Source organism: Cynara cardunculus (assembly GCF_001531365.2).
Source record: "Cynara cardunculus var. scolymus isolate 2C chromosome LG 2, CcrdV1, whole genome shotgun sequence".
NCBI classification, from domain to species: Eukaryota; Viridiplantae; Streptophyta; class Magnoliopsida; order Asterales; family Asteraceae; genus Cynara; species Cynara cardunculus.
This window is the reverse complement of record NC_037529.1, coordinates 38,951,807-38,970,614: the sequence shown is the minus strand read 5'-3', so window position 1 is coordinate 38,970,614 and position 18,808 is coordinate 38,951,807. Positions and strand designations below refer to the sequence as shown.

The 18,808-nt window shown below is 31.8% G+C and overlaps 1 protein-coding gene across 1 annotated transcript in view; it reads right to left on the bottom strand.

The window, feature by feature from the left end:
* Nucleotides 1–12,729, bottom strand: part of LOC112506519 (actin-related protein 4) — a 34,297-nt gene extending 21,568 nt beyond the window's left edge. Inside the window, exons 1-7 of the mRNA XM_025110632.1 lie at nucleotides 12,606–12,729; nucleotides 12,394–12,485; nucleotides 9,379–9,525; nucleotides 9,215–9,288; nucleotides 7,990–8,070; nucleotides 6,462–6,522; nucleotides 6,284–6,333 (exon numbers count right to left, since the gene is read on the bottom strand). Coding sequence (XP_024966400.1) covers nucleotides 6,284–6,333; nucleotides 6,462–6,522; nucleotides 7,990–8,070; nucleotides 9,215–9,288; nucleotides 9,379–9,525; nucleotides 12,394–12,485; nucleotides 12,606–12,618 — 518 coding nt within the window. The 5' untranslated portion in view covers nucleotides 12,619–12,729. The remainder of the gene's footprint in view (nucleotides 1–6,283; nucleotides 6,334–6,461; nucleotides 6,523–7,989; nucleotides 8,071–9,214; nucleotides 9,289–9,378; nucleotides 9,526–12,393; nucleotides 12,486–12,605) is intronic.
* Between the last annotated feature and the right edge of the window lie 6,079 nt (nucleotides 12,730–18,808).

The window sequence follows — 18,808 nt, the reverse complement described above, 5'->3', positions numbered from 1 at the left end:
AACCGAATTAAATTGAACTAATTTTTTCTCCAACCACCATCAATTATATCAAATCTTTCATCCAAATTTGGTACTATTATATATGTATGTATTTATGTATATGAAAATTGTGTCAAAATGTTTATAAACTAAATTATCAAAATAAACTTGATTTGTCTCATTTATAACTATTGTATTATATATAAAATCATCAAACAATTTTTAGGGGCAACTTGTCCAATCCTGTCCTACCCAGTCCTAGTCGTACTAAATACCAGACAAACAACTTGTCCAGTCCAATCGAATCATGTCTGTATATCAAACGCTACCATAATGTTCTTCAAAGTGGGAGTTATACTGTTATAGCGGTGAAAATACAAAATTACGGTCAGGACCGATATTTGAAATAGCGGTTATAGTGGTGGTATAGCGGTCCAAAAAGTCGGGTTCATATAATATTTCTTAGAATTATAATCTATATCTATACTACATTATAAAGCATTTGACAAAAACTCTTAAAAACCGTTTTTTATGCATAAGCATTTGACAAAAACTCTTAAAAACCGTTTTTTATGCATGAAGTACTGTTTATTGATGCATATTACTTAAAATTCAACATTACAAGTAAATTGTACGTAAGTACAACTTATTAAAGCTCCATTTTGAATTCGTGTAACAAACACGGATAAACATAATCAAATAGGGGATAAACATCTCATTTTAAAATATAAAAAATTTAAAATATAATGAGGATAATTATTGAGTTCTAACAAAATAATTAATTATTATTTTTATAAAAAAATATTATTAAACCAAATATAAATTAATTCGTTTTTAAATTTAATTAAATTATAATAAAATTTTGAATCAAAGAAATTATATAAAAACGAGAACTTATAGTTAATTTAATACTAATATCACTTATTTTTTTCAAAATTTTATGATATCTTCAAATTTATATTTCATTCAAAAATAAGAACATTTTCTTTTTTCTCAGAACCACATAGCATCATAATATTGATAAACCCAAAATATAAAACAGAACATTAAAATCAAGATGTATCTCGCTACATTGCGCGAGTACCTTTCTAGTATATATATATATATATATATATATGTGTGTGTGTGTGTGTGTGTGTGTGTGTGTGCCTTACATGAACACATCATATGCGTTAATTAAAAATATAGTTTCAACATCAAAACATCAACTTAAACAAGTTTCACAAACAAAATAGGAAAAATGTTCATAAACGAGCTAATTGCAAGCAATAGATTCAACATCCAAGTCAACATAGTTCTAAAGAGGCCCAAGCTAAAATATCGGAATATTGGTCCGCAATTTCACCTCAAATATCGGTCAATTGTGCCGTTAATATCGTGAAACGCAATTTTCACCGCAATTTTATCTTAGAACACAATCTGCTATTGCACCGTTATTGCAAGGCAATAGCACCGCAATTAACAACATAGAGCGGGAGACTTTTATACACACACAAACTGCTATTTTAACACAACCACTAACAACAATATATAGAAAGTAGGACTCTGAGAGAGAATGTCGATTGGTCTGACAGCACCACGAACAAAGGCTTAAATACAATATATAAAAACACTATTATCTTTAAACAAGGTGTACGCATCTCACACGCCTTACCACCTTCTCACCTCTACAAAGCATATGTCCCAAACAAGAAGCAAAAGGCGGTGCCTCAGAAACTTTTCCGAGTCGCCTCACCTTGAGGCACGCCTCAACCTATGTTTAAAACCATGGAAGTCACTGGTATAGTTGTGTGGGATCACACGTCCAATTTTACATGCCGCCTATGTGTTCTTCATTAGTTGACCTTCAACTTATTAACTCTATTCCTATGTATAAGTTTGATGTTCAAATCTTCTAGACATCTTGTTTGAAGTTAAGAGTACGAAACGAGGCACCAACGTATCACTTTCTTGCTTTCAAGTATATTTCTCTATACATTAACCTCCCTCTTTGTTCACCACCAAACGTATAGGCAAAGTATCAAGTTAGAACTTTTCATACAGCCAAATCAAAGAACTGAAATCATGTCTCACGACAGCTATCCTCTTTGTACGCTTTACAACGACGAAGTATCCTCATATTATCATCATTACTTGTTAGCATTTAACCATATCTTGGACTCTGTCAATATGATTATTTCAGCAATAAATTTCATCATGTAGCTTGTCACATTCTCATCATACGACCAAGGACCACATATAGGCCTATTAAGCATCAGGAGTTATTAAAATCCTGCAGCTTCAAAATTTCAAGTATTTTCTTTTGCCATTAGCACTTTAAACCTAGTTGCTACTGAAACACGTTTTCCTTAATGACGTCACTGTTGACGACTAGACTTTATGTCGATGCACCAATGAAAAACAAACACAAATAAAATGCGATACAATGTCAGAGCTCATCCCAAGTAATACTTGACTAATATGTAGTAGCAACTTCTTAGCAATTCAACTGCCATTCCTGAACTTAATGTKTACCTAAAACATAATTTTGTAGCACAATAAACTTATGTATCGATCACATTCTCAAAGAATATTAAACTTAGGGTGTAAGTATTACAAGTCTCCTATTAAGTGTGTCTGTGTGTGTGTGACAATACTCGTATTTCCTTATTCCAACACGCATCCATTTTTCTTGTAAACCTTAAACTGTCTATTTAGACCAACTTCAAATTGAGAATCACTTTGCAAATTGATTGTATTCTTCTCCTAAGATCTACCATCAGGTTAACAGAGAAATTACTCTTAAACAATATCCATTTGACTTGTGAATTCTTGAAAAAAAAAACAGCATTAATCCCGTTCATGTGAAATAGTATGATCAAAATTCTTGCAATAGCAGTCAACATTAGGGTACCATATTGTGGTTCATGTGTACCTTGAAACCTCCATAGTCAAGCCAAATATACTAAAACATTTGGCCAGACCTATAGAGATTAAAAATCTACTCGAACACTACCCTTGTCATCCAAACGACTAACCCATACTTAGCAAACAATCAAGAGCTAAAACAGTTTATCCTTGCTGCTTACTAATATGTGAAAATGCATCACAACTGACAGATAAGCTTGGATCTAGTTTCTTCCAATCATCAACTACATTGTCCACAGACCATCCAGAGCATAGGACCTGCCAGATTACTAGAAATGATGCTTGTCAAACTGGATTTGAGAAAAATAGCATGAAAAAACCCCAAGTCTAGAGAATTCTCTAAAACTTGATGTGAAGAGAGAGAACTGATTTTTTATTCATTCCAACCAATGAGATTGAATTATTATTATTTTATATAAAGTTCTTTAAAAAGTGTATTGGTATGATAAGATTATAGAATATTTTAATAATATAGTTGTTGAAATCTCTAACATAGAGAATCTGTTGGAGTTGAATGTGATATTATTTTAGAGTCTTTAACTTCTGATTCTCTATTTTAGAAAAATTATAGAGAATCTGTTGGAGATGCTCTGATTAGTTATGTACTTCATGTAGAATACATGATTGATACCTATGACAGGATAGACGCAACGGTTACTGCCAAACTTCAAAAGAAAGATGGTAACTGTGTGTACAATCTCTTATGGGATGGAATCCATGCATTGATATCATCCACCAGAACATCCTGCAGAGGGATTGTCTTCCTTCTTTTAGACAGGCTTACACATCAGCCTACAAGAACAACAACAGCAGAGTTCGATTCCAGCGAAGGATGACGCTATATCTTCAACCCGATTAATTCTTAACAAATTAGTATTACACCAACTTCTAGTTAGAAATATCTGCCTCAGTGTTCTCTTCAGGGCCTATATCCTATGCATTCATGACTCTTCAAACCCATCTCAGGACAAATGTGGTAAACTTTAACCGGCAAGAAGCTGTGTGGGAAACCTCACAGGAGATATCTGATTTATAACCCAGCAGGTAAAAAAAGGTTAAACAAAGGTCAATCTCTCAAAGTAGACAAGAGAGAAGTGCCATCTCAATGGTACAATGTTTGCTGTTTTTTTTTTCCTGATGGTTTCTTCTCCAAAAAGAAAATCCAGCCAACCGTCAGCAATATGATAACTCAGAAAAGCATATCTCCAAAAAGAAAATCCAGCCAACCGTCAGCAATATGATAACTCAGAAAAGCATATCTTCCTCTCACATGGCCCCTAGTGCATCTACCATGTCTTCAGCTTTTAATCACTCATCAACTTTTTCTCTTTTGATCATTCATTCAGATGCTTCATATCATGTCACAACTCTCAGATGAATTCTTGCATTTATAAGCCTAGTATCAATATACACAAGGTTGGAATCAATGACAGTTCTTTTTCACTACATCCAGCAAAAGTTACATTCATTGTATTAACGCCATATCATTGTCACCATCTCTTAATACCCTACTTACGTAATAGTCCACTCTCAATTAGTAAAATAACCAATCATACCAACTGTGAACTGATGCTTTCGGGTTGCCATATTTAAAAATTTGAAACAAGGGTAAAGCTAGTAGTCATAGCTTGTATGACAGACTTCACTAGCCCGATTGAGCACAAGCAACATTTATACAGCCAATATTTGTATACACAGATAACATATTACAGGTGTGAGATATGGGTATTATGTTTACATTCCTATATGGGGGTGCATTATCTGCTAGTTTGTAGGATTTTTCTTAAATCTATGGATCTAGTTTATATATTTTAAGCGGGCTGCAAATCCATACATAATCATATTGTGCACACATGTCTGAATTAGTGACAGAAATTATTCATCAAATATTTGTATCCACAGGCTATAGGTGTGAGATATGCATATTACAGATGGTTTACTATAGAGGGTGTACTATATGCTAGTTTTTAGGATTTTTCTTAACTCAAAGAATCTAGTTTCCGTATCTAGTAGGCTGTAAATCCCTATATGTTAAGCATGTAAATACACTTATGAATCAATGTAAGAAATTATTCATTAAAAATTTCAAATAGCACCAGCAATTAGCATTTCAAGTTTCCCAAAATTTAGCAACTGCGTGTGAAAATCTTAATATTCTTCCGATTTTTCAAATCAAACTAGAACTACATCCTAAATCCTTTAAGAAAAGAACTAGCTATTGGCCCATTCGATTCTGCTCCAACGCTTGGGGTCCATCACTTATCATATCAAGGAAAGACTACAGTTAGTTCATAACTTTTATTGATAACTGCATCTCAGATAAAGTCCATTAGATATAGAGATTGTACTTCTAGTTTCTTAGGAGAGCATGGTATTCTAGAACTCGACTTGTCTCCTCCTTTTCAAGTATTTGCCCAACCATTTGCCAATGTACCACACTACTATTCATTTGATCAATTAATCTTACTAACAACACAACTTTACATGTTTCCAACTTCATTATTCAAGCTATATTGTATGGTATGCCCCAATGAACAATGATAATGGAATGAGTAAGTGCCGGGTCTTTCCTCATAACAAAGAAAGGAGTTCAAGAATGATCCACAGGCGATCCAGTTGATGAGTAGTGGGTAAAAGTAAAACTATACAATACTGAAACCATGCAAAACTTCCAGTCGGCAAACTTTTTGGCTGCTACCAACCACATCAAGAGTCAAATAAGATCAAAAGGCATTTATAAGTAAGAAACTTTGTAGCCACGGTCATAGTTGTTAAAAGTGTGCCTGAGGCGCGCCTAGGCTCTGAGGCTCATAAGGCTCAAGGTCTTGGGCTTTTCTCAAGTCGAGGCTCAGCGTATTCACGAGGCTCACTAAGGCATTGCGCCATGGCTGAGGCGCCTTGTGGGCCTAGGTGCGCTTCATAAAGAGTTACTAAATACCTAGTCAAACCCTAAGATTAAATAAGTTTCCTCATCTTCTCATCTCCTAGATTTCTTAAAAAAGGGTGTTATTAAATAGATGACATAAGTCAAACCCTAATATTAAATACCAAGTCCTTAGGACTTCAAGCCTCCTTCTCTATAAATACCCAGACCTAAAAACTTTTCCTTCACAGCTCACGCTTTAAACCCTTCCACCTCTATCAAAGTACTGTTGGTTGCTGCATTAGAGACTTGTGTGTAACTGTGTGTGAGAGTGTGTGTGTGTGTATTGATAAGATGCGCCTCGCATTACTGAGCCCCGCCTTACGCCTGCTCCTCTCGCCTAGGCCCCGGGACCCCATTGTGCCTAAGTGCGCCTTGAGCCTTTTAACAACTTTGGCCACGGTTATAGTCTTTGGATTAAAAAAGCCAAATATGACTTGTGGGCAAGTTGACAAGCAAATCATGTTTTCGTACCTATCCACAACCAATGAGGTAGCACGTCCTGAAGCAAAAGATGTGAGAACCTGGCAGTAAAATAAGCAATCAAGATCAGATCACATGCTCAATCTGAAGCCAAATGAACTCATTGGCATTAAGCCTGCCTTCAAGATCAATCTGTTAGAAAGTAATTACAGAATGAAGGTGAGCATACAGCATTTTTTGCTAAAAACAATGCAGGAGCTTGGTATTTTTCAAACATAATCTCCGCTGTCCTGCCACATTAAAAAGTACAAGTAAATTTTAGAAGATGCACATAAAGAAAGTTATGGTGTAATATAGTTTATTTAATGAATTAAAATCAACAAATATTCAAGCATGCAGAATAACCGGAACCAAAGAGAAAACACCAATGAATTGTTAAAGCATATGTGAAATGTTACTGTCACCCACTCTATTCACAACTGGATTAACATGAAAATATTAATTGTATTCTTCCCCCACGGAAATACTTCTATTGATAAATGGACTACATCCAAATGTCATGCATGTTCCTATATATATTATATGTTATTATTGTATATGTATGAAATTAATTTGATGAAAAAGTACAGTTCATTTTTTATTCACTGGCCCTTCACCAAATTAACAATTGTGTCATTGCCGTTTCACTTCTAATGATCTCATAATCCAGTTATTTCATCCATCTCTGAGAGAAAGCCAACTAAAATATCAGCTGGACATTTTTTATTTCACTTTTTAAACTAGTTTCCAATTTTTGTTTATCCTTCTGACTTGGTATTTTTCTCATTAAACTAATAGTTAGAATTATATCTCTTGATGTAAACTATGGAGCTAACATATACAAACAACTGTCTGTAATAAGTCCAGATATCACCACCGGATTGGAAATCACATGACAACAGCAGATACGCTTATCCAGTTTGGTGTTGGGATTGATGCCAGCTGCTATTTGTGTGAGCAACAAGATAAGTCCAGATATCACCTATTCTTTAATGTGATTTTGACATTAGGCGTTGAGTTCATCATAAGCTCTGTAGCTGGCATAGTTCTCCTAGGAGCTTAATAATATTTGGATATCATGAGAGATGACTGATGCATCAGAAAAGAACTTAATACGAGAAAATTGGGTTGTATCGGTAGTAGTGTTTATTTTGTGGCAAGAGTCGAATCAAGGGAGAAAAATAAGAGCTCCTCGTGGAAAAACTAGATTGTGTGCATATTGTAAGATGTTCAGGTTGTAGCATGTTGAGTATGTGTAGGAAGTTTGTTCATGAGCATAAAGCTTATTTTATACCTTTTTTGGCTAGATAAAGTACTCTGACATAATTGACAACCTCTAGGGACTAGGTCTTTTCCATCAACTTTGTATGGTTTTCCTTTTTCCAACTATCCATTCACCAAAAAGAAAAAGAACGTCTTTGTGCCTTCAGTCAGAGAATTCACGACTAATTGGAAAAGATCAATTTAATCAATTACAGCACTCTAAAATCCATTGCCCTTTTGTTACTTTCTTGGCACTTCCACCTATCTCTAGACAGTCCACACAATGGTTTCTTTGCAACATGTCAGTTAATCATCTTATCCTTTGATTAAAAAAATTCATGCAGCACCCAAAAACGAACATGTAACAGATGTTTATAGTAGCACCATCAGAAAGTAATGAGTAAATATTCCAACAAAAGGTATCACAGCACCAAGGGCATATTGTAACTGCCTACTTTTCTCTCTGTTGTTGAGTGTTAGATGATGGTTCTGCCAGTAGCATCGGATGCTCTTTAGGATCAACCAGCAGACATTCCCTGCAAGACAATGGTCATTGGTAACAAACACAAAATGAGCAATTTCCAAAAGTGTATAACGATCTCAAAACACTGTAGGAAAAAAAAACAAAGTGTGAACACATAAACAGCACAAATATTTTACAGGCCTCCTTGTGGCATTAAGAAGTGCTATACTGCAAACCTTAGTAACTTTTGTCATTGAAAAGCATAAAAATTTGCTACAATCCAGTTTTTCTTAGAAAAATACACACACCCTTCAAATGTCTCCCATGAGATTTGAACTTCCATCCTTTGGATTGAGAGGAATGATTGCAATCCTTGAATACCAAAACAAGCTAGGATTTTAATAGTGGTGCAACAGTTCAGTTCGACTTTTCACTTTTGCAATAGGTGAGCAGCTGATTGAGAAGTAAACAAATTGTTGAGGCAAAATAGGAGTACTGAAAAGAAGTATCCCAAGGCTGCACTATAAGGTTTATGATATTCTTCAAATAACATAATAGATTTTAAACCGCTCAATGTAAGCAGATAACTTGATATATCACTTCGATTCGAAGTCATAACTCAAACCAAGCTGAACACGGACCAGGAATTTGCTTTGCTGTCTTTTGTCAATACTAGGCATAACTCATCATGCATGAGGACTTTAAATCAAACTCCTACTCTCAGATTTCCCTGTTCTAGAGTTCTTCTATTTCCTTCCTCCAGAATGTTGCAAGCAGAAAAAAATCATGTAAAGAAATTGTTGACTGCTAGTTCAGTCAAAAAGAACGTCATTGGGATAAATATTGATTAGCAAAAGAGAGACCTTGAGATCAAAAAAACTTCATAATTGATAGATGGATATAGGACATAAAGCAAGGATATTTTTCTTTTACAACAACTATGATATCATTCAATAACTAGATAACTCATTGATAAGAGAAACTAAATACTAATGTAGCCCTCCAATAATTCCCCAGTCAACCAAAACCTTCACACTAAAGAAGTATCAACTGATGATCCAGTGGACATAAGACAGATGCAGAAGATAAAGTTCTTCATCATTCAAGATCTGAAGATCTCATTATTCAGATTTAAGAGGGGTTATTATAACCCCTCATCTTATAAAACTGACTCCAATTATTTATTAGTTATAAGGCTATAACTGGTTGATGATTACCTGAAGGTATGATCCCAAATGCTTTCCACGATATCCCAATCAGTAACAATTCCATCCTTTATCGACGGTATCACCTGGTGAAATAGTGTACAAATACCAAAGCACAAATTATAATTTATTAAAACACGTCAGATATTATTCTGTTCTCATGTTAGAACACTGACCTCCATATGATCCCGGCGGTATCCCATTGCACTAGACCCTACATATAATTTGCGTTTTCCTTTGGATTTAGACTCTGTAACAGCACCAGTATTCTTTTCTGGGTTATCATTCTCATCAACTTCCATTTGATCAATTGATCCAATGACCTTCATATGTGCAAATGATTAGATAATAAGAGAAGGAGGTTGAAACAGCAAAAGGATAAATGATGCAGCCATGTCATGTCTAGACCATAATGTGCACAATAGATGCCAATGAAATTAAAGAAAATTCTAAAGTTATGGCTATCTTACTATATTAGCTCGTGGGTTGCTTACTAAGTTACTACATAAGGTCATAATAGAATTTCTGATGCACCTACAGAGAGCCTTGGTTCAGTGACAAACATAAGTATGTCAACTTGGGATTCTGCACAAGAAATTACACGGGCCGAGAAAGAATGCAGACCCTGTAACTTCAAACCAATATCAATCTGGGATTCTGCACAACAAAGTAAGACAGAAACTGCAGATCCTGCAACTTTGAACCACAATCTCATGAACACCTCTACAACACGGCAAGCATTTTTAGATGTAGAGATAATCAACTATCCCCCATCTTCCATTCTGATAAAAAAAATTATTCTATGTAATGTAAATGATTTTGTTAAAAGCTTCAACATCACAAATGATTTTATTATAGATTTTCAGAATCTTGCAAAAACTATGACCCTATACCTCATCCACATTCATATTTCTTAAGAAAATATTTTACACCTCAGAAAGTGCTTGACCCACCATCAAAAGTCCATCTTGCAAGGACATTCCATTGGTTTTATCTCTAATCTACCTGAATCAGTTTGCATATAACTGCTCACCCAGCTAAGTCAAGTTGACATGAGTCATGCAAAGCCATTTGAATTTGTTTGCAATACATACATAGATATATACAGATACAGAGGTGATGATGAAGGTAACTCGAGATCTTATGATGAGCAAGTCAAAGTACAGTCCAAGATTTATTTGGATATTCATTGCACTAGTCAAAAGACGCAATCACGTGACATTAATAGTTTTCATAAGAGATCAAAATTCGCGCATCATATTAAGAAAATCTTGTTTGATGGTGGAAATGGTGTAAGGGAGTGATATGTTGTATGCCATCAGCTAACAACAGAAGAGAAGTTATGGCACTCATGCCCCCACTTCGATTTATATGTTGTTGTCTTAAAAGTTACACACATTTAGGGAAGATTGTTCTATTAAATTGGATTCCTAAAAGCTTTTTGAAATGAACTAGTGCATATTGCATCCTAGCATAAGAGATCATCGTAGTATTTCAACATTTTGTAATGCAATTGCTTCGAATCAAATTTGAAACAATCAAGTATAACATATTACGATAATCAATCATTCTGAAAAGTAATACTATCAATTAACATACAATCAAAATGTTTACTCAAACGTTTTACATAATTTAAAAATCCTACTCTATATATTAGATCAAATTGCATAGTGTGTCCACTTCAACCTCCCCATATAATATAAGTACTAGAGATCACCCGACCACCTAGCTCTGTTTTACATATTTCATAACACTATAAAGATCATTAATTTAAAACACATATGGTAAGAATTTATCTATGTTGTTAATTGTACCGCTATAGCGGTGCTATCGTGGTTAGCGGTCATGAGACAAACCATGGTTTGAAATGATGATCCCGTGATAAGCAATATTATTGACCTCTAAATGACCGTATTTTGAGTGCAAAAAAGCGGCCACATAACCGTATACGTATTTGTAGATATGTTGTTTTTGGTTTTAAAAAAGTAATTTTGTGGTCTTCTATTTTAGAACTGCATTCAGAGTACAATATCAAGGCTTCATTATTCTATTTCTTTTTTGGACACCATTATTCTTTTTTGTGGATTTGGACACCATCACTTTGAGCGCTAGTATTCACATTGTTCAATTATTTTTATTTGGACTTGGACAACTTTATCCTTTTATATTTTTTATTAAAAGCATATAATATGTTGAGTTATGTATGCATATATATATATATATATATATATATATATAATTCTAACTATCATTTGAACCACCATTATTGGACCGTTATGACCACTACTTCAAATCACGGTCCTGACCGCTATTCGACCATTCAAATCAAGGAGTTGACGCACAAACAAAAAAATATTACTATTGATCACAAGAATATTTTTGTATCCCATTATCATACATTAGAAGTTTACCCGTCAACCAGCCAAAGAAACCTTTATATTCATGTGGCTACTATAGATTTTGGGTCAATATAAAATAAATATCCATAGCACATTCATTTGCTTCATCAATTCAATTCAAATGAAATGAAAACGTTAGATATAAATCATACAAGTTTGACAGTTACTGTGACATTAGAACTTTAGAAGTTTCAAAGTAGCCAAAAAGCATTTGGAAGTTATGTATTCTGTTAAGGCTTCTAGTTCGTCGAAAAATCAATCAAACCTAAACCCCCTATAACCAAATTTCCTCAACTTTGAAGGATCGATAAGGGAAGTCCATACAAAATATTTCCCTTGCATTGTGGATGGTACCTACAATCTATGCTTTGAGAAATGTTTTGTGGAATTATCTCTCGTATATTGCCTTGAAATTCAGTTATTCTTGGTGATTCATGGGAGACTTTAATCTATTAAAAACTGAATGATTGGGATGCATTTGGTGATTTGAACCAAGATATAGAATCTATTAAGAACCGAATGATAAATGTGGGCCTTAAGGATATCAACATTCAAGGGCATAATTTCACATGGACTAATGGGGAGCATCCAGACTCAACAAAATCCTGGAGAATTCTAGTTCGCTCTCCCCAATGACACAATAGGATTATGTTTCTTTCAAAAGTTATGCAGGTCTACAGTCGTAATGTGTCATCCTACCTTCTCAAACTTGACATGATTGTTCATAGTTCTAGTGAGAAAATCCAGGCATAAATCACACTACAAAAAAAATGAGTGGGCTTAAGTCCTTACAGAAGGGAATACAGCTTTTGGAGCATCTTCACCAGCATAACCAGCTTTACATGTATGCGAACCCAAGTCTACAACTATCGCAGATACTTCATCTGATAAAAACAAACATTTGCAGTTAAACTCTCATGAATGTGCAGAATTAGGGTTTACTAAGAGGTCAGTATACATCTGATTCAGTTGAAACACTAAAAAGCGAGTGGAATTCGACTTACCTCCTCCGTACATGGCTCTGCTTAGGGTTTGCTTCTTCGATTTTGGAGGGCACTTGTCGTTGGGATTCCCCTTTGAATGTATTCTACTCTCTGTGTGCGAAAGAAAAACAACAAGAAGAACACCGATTGCAGGACTCAGGAGTCAGGACTGTATTGCATTGGGCCAAGAATTTGGGCCATTTGTCTCTAATGGGCCGATTTTTTATTTTCAGTATCCGGTCTTTTTAACCCAAACTCGGACATATTTTATATTTTTATTCAAAGGTAAAATAAAAAAAAACGACCCGGAGTGTTTGTAATCCGATTTGGGTTGTTTAAGCATGAAACCACAAAACAAACTGTAACGATGGTTTAAGAATTTTTTTCAAACCGAACTAGAAAAAATGGTCTGGTTTAAACATTTTGAAATTATTATAGGTTTTCAATGTTGAATCTGTCGTCAAATTGACTAACACGAGAATGGGCACAGCGGCTACATGGACCCCTTCCTTTCTGTTGTTGCCTACACTTTTCTAGGTTGTGCCACTAGAGAAACATAACATCTATCTTCGTAATAAAATTTGTACCAATACAATATTATTAAAAGAATATCACATAGAATTATAGAAGAAACATTTATCTCTAAAATTAAAAGCTACATTTGAGCAAGTTGAAAAGGGTTAAGCAAGTCCACCAACAATTGTTGAAATTGTGGACAAACAATGAGTAAGTCGAAGAACGATTTGAAATTTGGATTTTAATTTTTGATAGATTTCGGATTTTTGTCGATTTAGAGAATATGGACAATTGAGAAGTGAAAACTAAAAATTTTATATCTTGGACGAGCGTTCTTTTTTTAATTGGGTCATAAAAGTTAAGCCTACAAGGCTGCAAAATGAAAACTAAAAATAATTAATGCATGTGTATTTTGGTAGTTAGTTAGGTCCAAACACTCAAAGAAAGATTCAAACCATGGACCCGTTAAGACCAAGCAGTTTGGTTATTTTTCAAATGAGACCGGATTACTAGATTGTTTAAACCGCTAAAATTGTCCGATTTTAATTTGGTTTGACGGGTTTAAGCAGTCCAATGGTTTTTTGACAGTTTTAAAAATATTGTATGATTCATGTAATATAATTATACGAATTTGACGTCACTTAAACAAAAAATGAGACTTGATATTTCACGAGACAGTTTCAATAACATGTTCTTAAGGATAATTTTGTAACGTGTACACTTCATATCCTATTTTCAAATGAGATATACCGAGTTTTGGTTCAATTTATAATGGATAAAACAATTAAAATATTAGGTTAAAAAATGTACTCATTACACTAATAAAGAGTGAAAGCAATTATGATATTATTGGAAATAAAATTTAACTTAATGAACTAAAATAAAATGTATTCAATATATTGTTTTAAATGCAAAGATATTATTCGAGATTGTTACAAATATATCCAATTTTTTCATTACATCGTTCAAACATGGTTTGTGGTAGAATAGATGGTAACTACACAAGAATTTCTACAGTGAGTTATTATGTTATTTTAATCGCTCTTGATTTTTATACAATAATCAATTATGAGCAACTGCAAAAGGATTTTCGTCAAGGGGTTGTTTCGAAAAATAAGAGTGGGTTTCCAGAAAAAATCATGCACGGTTTGTTTCTTAAACACTTACTAGTGTGGGAACCGTGCGTTGCACGGTAGCATGAATACTTTGATTAATGATCTGAAGATTGTCTATATAAATATATGTTAGCCGTTAATAGAATCATCAACAAATAATATTTAAATAATTCGAAAAAAGTTAATAAAATATAATTAGTGAAATTTTAACATATATATATATATACACACACACACATGTATAACAGAGAGAGAGAGAGAGAGATTTGTTTATGAATAAAGTTGTAAAACTAAATAAAATGAGTAATAATAACGACGGGAATATTAAGAAATCTGACACAACTCAAGATAAAAAAAATACTCCACATAAGGATATTTCGTCTTCAAATATTTCAACTTACATTAATGTAAGAAAATCAATTAAAAGAAACATAAAAGAACCATATTTGAAAACTTAAAATAGACGATGAGTCAATTTTAAGGCATTGCAGAAATCTAACTTCAACTTTTCGTTTTCTTGTTTTGTTGTAAAAAAGAATATGTAGGGTTGTTTGGATTGACAATAAACTTATCAATGAACATTTGCGCAACCAAAAGATAACTCAAAAAAATCCTGACATAAGAAAAAGAAACTATCAATAATATCATAAAAAAATCAACCTAAAATATATTGTTTTAACACATATAAAACGAGTAAATTAAAGAAAAACCAAAAGATATTTGTATTATACATAACTAACCTCATAAAGCAGAATGATTACTTAGTGGAGGGAGAAGCGTAAGCGTCTTGTATGCCAAGAATTATGAATATTGACGGTTGCAATTGATGTCAACAATCATGGCTTTCTTTTATATGCAAGATGGAAAGAGCCAACACATATTGCACCTTAAGAAATTATTGAAGACCTTTAAACTTTTTCAATTAATTTCATCATATAATTGTATTATTAAAAATGTACAAAATTATATATGATTCATGTAATACATCATACATGATCCAAACGACTTTACCTTGCGACTTAAGTGGCCTCAAAAGTCGTACGCTTCCATTTAATGTAAAATCATATGTGATTTTGTACATTATGACTTTTTTCTTGCTTTCTTAAATAGTTAGCGTTCTCGTTTGAACATTCCTCTACGTATGTATTAATATATATATATATATATATATTATATTTGTGGATTCTAATTTCATTTAAAAAAAGATAAATATGGTTGAACCTTTTTTCATCATCAACACACACCTTGACTTTAGAAACACAATAGCGAATGGACCAACCATATGATATGTAAAAAATCGCATACCAAACTTGAAGACTTCAAATCTTTATAACACAATAGATAAAATTATAATGCAATCAAAATCACAACATGAACATATATAAAATTATCATACGACTAAACTTACGATAATAACATACTTAAAAAAAATTAATGCAATCAAAATCATGATACAAACATGCATAACATTCTGATACACTCTAAATTACAAAGAAAACTTGAATAAAATTCTTACCTTAGATCATAATCATAAATTCCCACAACTCAAACTTGAAAACTTCAAATATTCAAAGACTTAATATATAAAAGTTAAAGAACTCGATAACCTGTAAACCAGAAAACGCTCAACATAATTAAAAATTACATATGAACTTGAACACTTCAAATCTTCACCTAATACATAAGAGTTATAATGCAAACAAAATCACGATACAAATATAAATAAAATTATAATGCAATTAAAATCATGAAACAAATCAAAATATAAAATTATTATCTAATATTGCAACCAAAAAATCAAATAATGAACTTGAAGACTTCTTCAAATCTTCATGACATAATGCATAACAACTATAATGCAATGTAAATAACAATACAAACATACATAAAATTATGAGAGAAGTGAAAAAACAAAAAAAAAAAAAAAAAACTATGAAGATTATCAATAGTAAAATATAAGAAAAAACAAAGATAAAGAAAATAAATTTAGAGATGTATAAGATAAAGATAGAATTTGAGAGGGTGTGAGAGATGAAGATGAATAAATGGTGATTGTTTTTATTTATATATATAAATAAATAATTGATTGGAAAAGATGAATGGTTTGGAGTTATGTTATTTGAATTAATATAGAAAGAAATGAATGGTTTGGAGTTGAATACAAATATTTAACAAAAAAACATAAATTGACAAAAAAAATATAGTAGTGAATATTGAGAGAATGAAGGAAAAAGCAGAAAAATGAGGTTCCAAGCTTTAGGAAAGGCCACCTCAAACACTCATGGTTTATTCTTTAATCAGTATCATGCATTGCACGATGACTAAAATTCGTGTTGAAAAAAATGTATAAATTATGTTAATTGGTTATTTTCATAAACTTGGAACATGTTACAAGGTTGATGCAAATGAGTGTAGTTGAACATTATTATTCTCAATTTATCATATAAAAACTGGTATAATTAATAGGGCTGTAAAGTATATTAGGTGTGTGATGAAATTTATTAATAACAACCATAGTTTAAATATCCACCGTATAACATAAAATTTAATTGTACTTTAATTAAAATAAAAAAATGACATATAATTGGTGTCATATTTTTCTTTTATTTTTCAACAAATTTCATATATTATGAAATTATCTTGTTAATGAGTAAAAATTTTCATTGGTACATACGTCCTTTGGATTCGATTACATAGAATTATCCGACATCTTCAACCTTTTTCATTTTTCATATGTATAAGAGATTTACCATCTTCATTCACTCAATTAGTTACAACTTTATTCTCTATAACATTGATGATAACGGTATTGATCCCATTAGATTGTAGCATAATTTCATTGTCAGCATTGTCAAGTTGTATAAAACAAATAACTAAATTCATAAAAACAATTAATATACTTTTAATCATGATTAATTATAAATAGTTGAAGGTCATAACAATAGTTGAAGAGCATCAACCGATTAATCAAAGTTTATATTTTCTTAAAATCTTAATTTCTTAAATTCAACATTAAAACATTTATTACTATATAACAACTTAAGAATCAAAACTAAAATGTAGATTTTACTGTCACTTTTGCTAGTAACAATGTCATATCATAATAAACAATAGGGTTAAATGCATGAAATAACAACCTACTTTCATAAAAAAAATTATTATAGCATTCTACTTTTGTTTTTCTTTATTACAGCAATGTACTTTCAAATTATTTTTTATTAAATCATTGTACTTTAAAAAATCTACCCATAATAGCAATKGGTAACCTGTTACCTTTTAAACCGGTTAACCCTTTGACTTTTTTGCTTGTGTGACTTTAATGAGGTGATGTGGATGACACATCATTTTGATGACTTAACTAAATTAAAATAAAAACCTATTTCAAATTATTATTAGTGATTTTCATTTTTCATTGCTATGATCTAAAAAACATTTATTTTTTTTTACTTTTTCTTATTAAGTTACATTCAAATTAAATATTTATTAAATAAATATGAAACATTATTTTTGAGATATATTTTGTTTGTAAAAAAAGTAACTTTTCCTATTTTATGTTGTTCAAATAAATACATATCTTTTAAAGTTCTCTTTAAAATATTAACGAAATAAATTGTTATCTATAGTTTTTTAATATTGTTATATTAATAAATAATTGAAAAAATCTAATTAACTTAATATATTTATACGTCAAGTAAAAAGCTTTTGAACAAATATAATATATTCTTTAAAAGATAATATTTTTTGGTAAAAAATGAACAATTCTTATTTTTCTTTTTCCAAAAAACACATATTTTTTTAAAAAATATTAGCGAGATAAATTGTGTTCTACTAATTTTATTGATATTGGTATATTAATGAATAATTTAGAATTTTTTAAATTCATTTAATACATTTATTAAATAACATGTAAAATATCTAAAAATAAAAAATAAAAATACAGTGTTTAATAAGAACTAGTAGATGCTATGATAAAATAATTTTGAAAGTACAATGATGTAGTAAGAAAGTCACATCACTATAGTACATGTGGACAGGCTACGTGGACAATGAGGTGGCATGTAAACCTAGTATAATGGGTAAATTTAAATCAAAAGGTTACTCAATGCTATAATGGGTAAACTTTTCAAAGTACAATGTCCTAATAAAAAATAGTTTGAAACTACATTGCTGTAATAAGAAAAACTGAAAGTACAATGCTATAATAAAGAAATTTATGAAAGTAGATTGTTATTTTATGCATTTTGCCCTAAACAATATTCAAATGTTCTATTAGCATTGTGATGACTTTTGAGGGAAAAAAGATAGAAATGAGAATTAGGGTAATAATAAATCATGAAATTACAAAAGAAACAAAATCAATTTTAAATTGAGACTGGAGTAATAGTAGATTGAATGACTTACATGTAATAATATATATGTATATTATTCATGAAGCTTTCATGTTCTTCAACATGTTCAAATATCTTCATAGCTTCTTTAGACAATGAAATAGATATAACATCAAATAACAAATTCATACCTTTGATTGATCAAATATAGTAAGAAAAAATATGAGAGAAAAGTTGTTTGACAACAACTCAAACCATTAGCCAA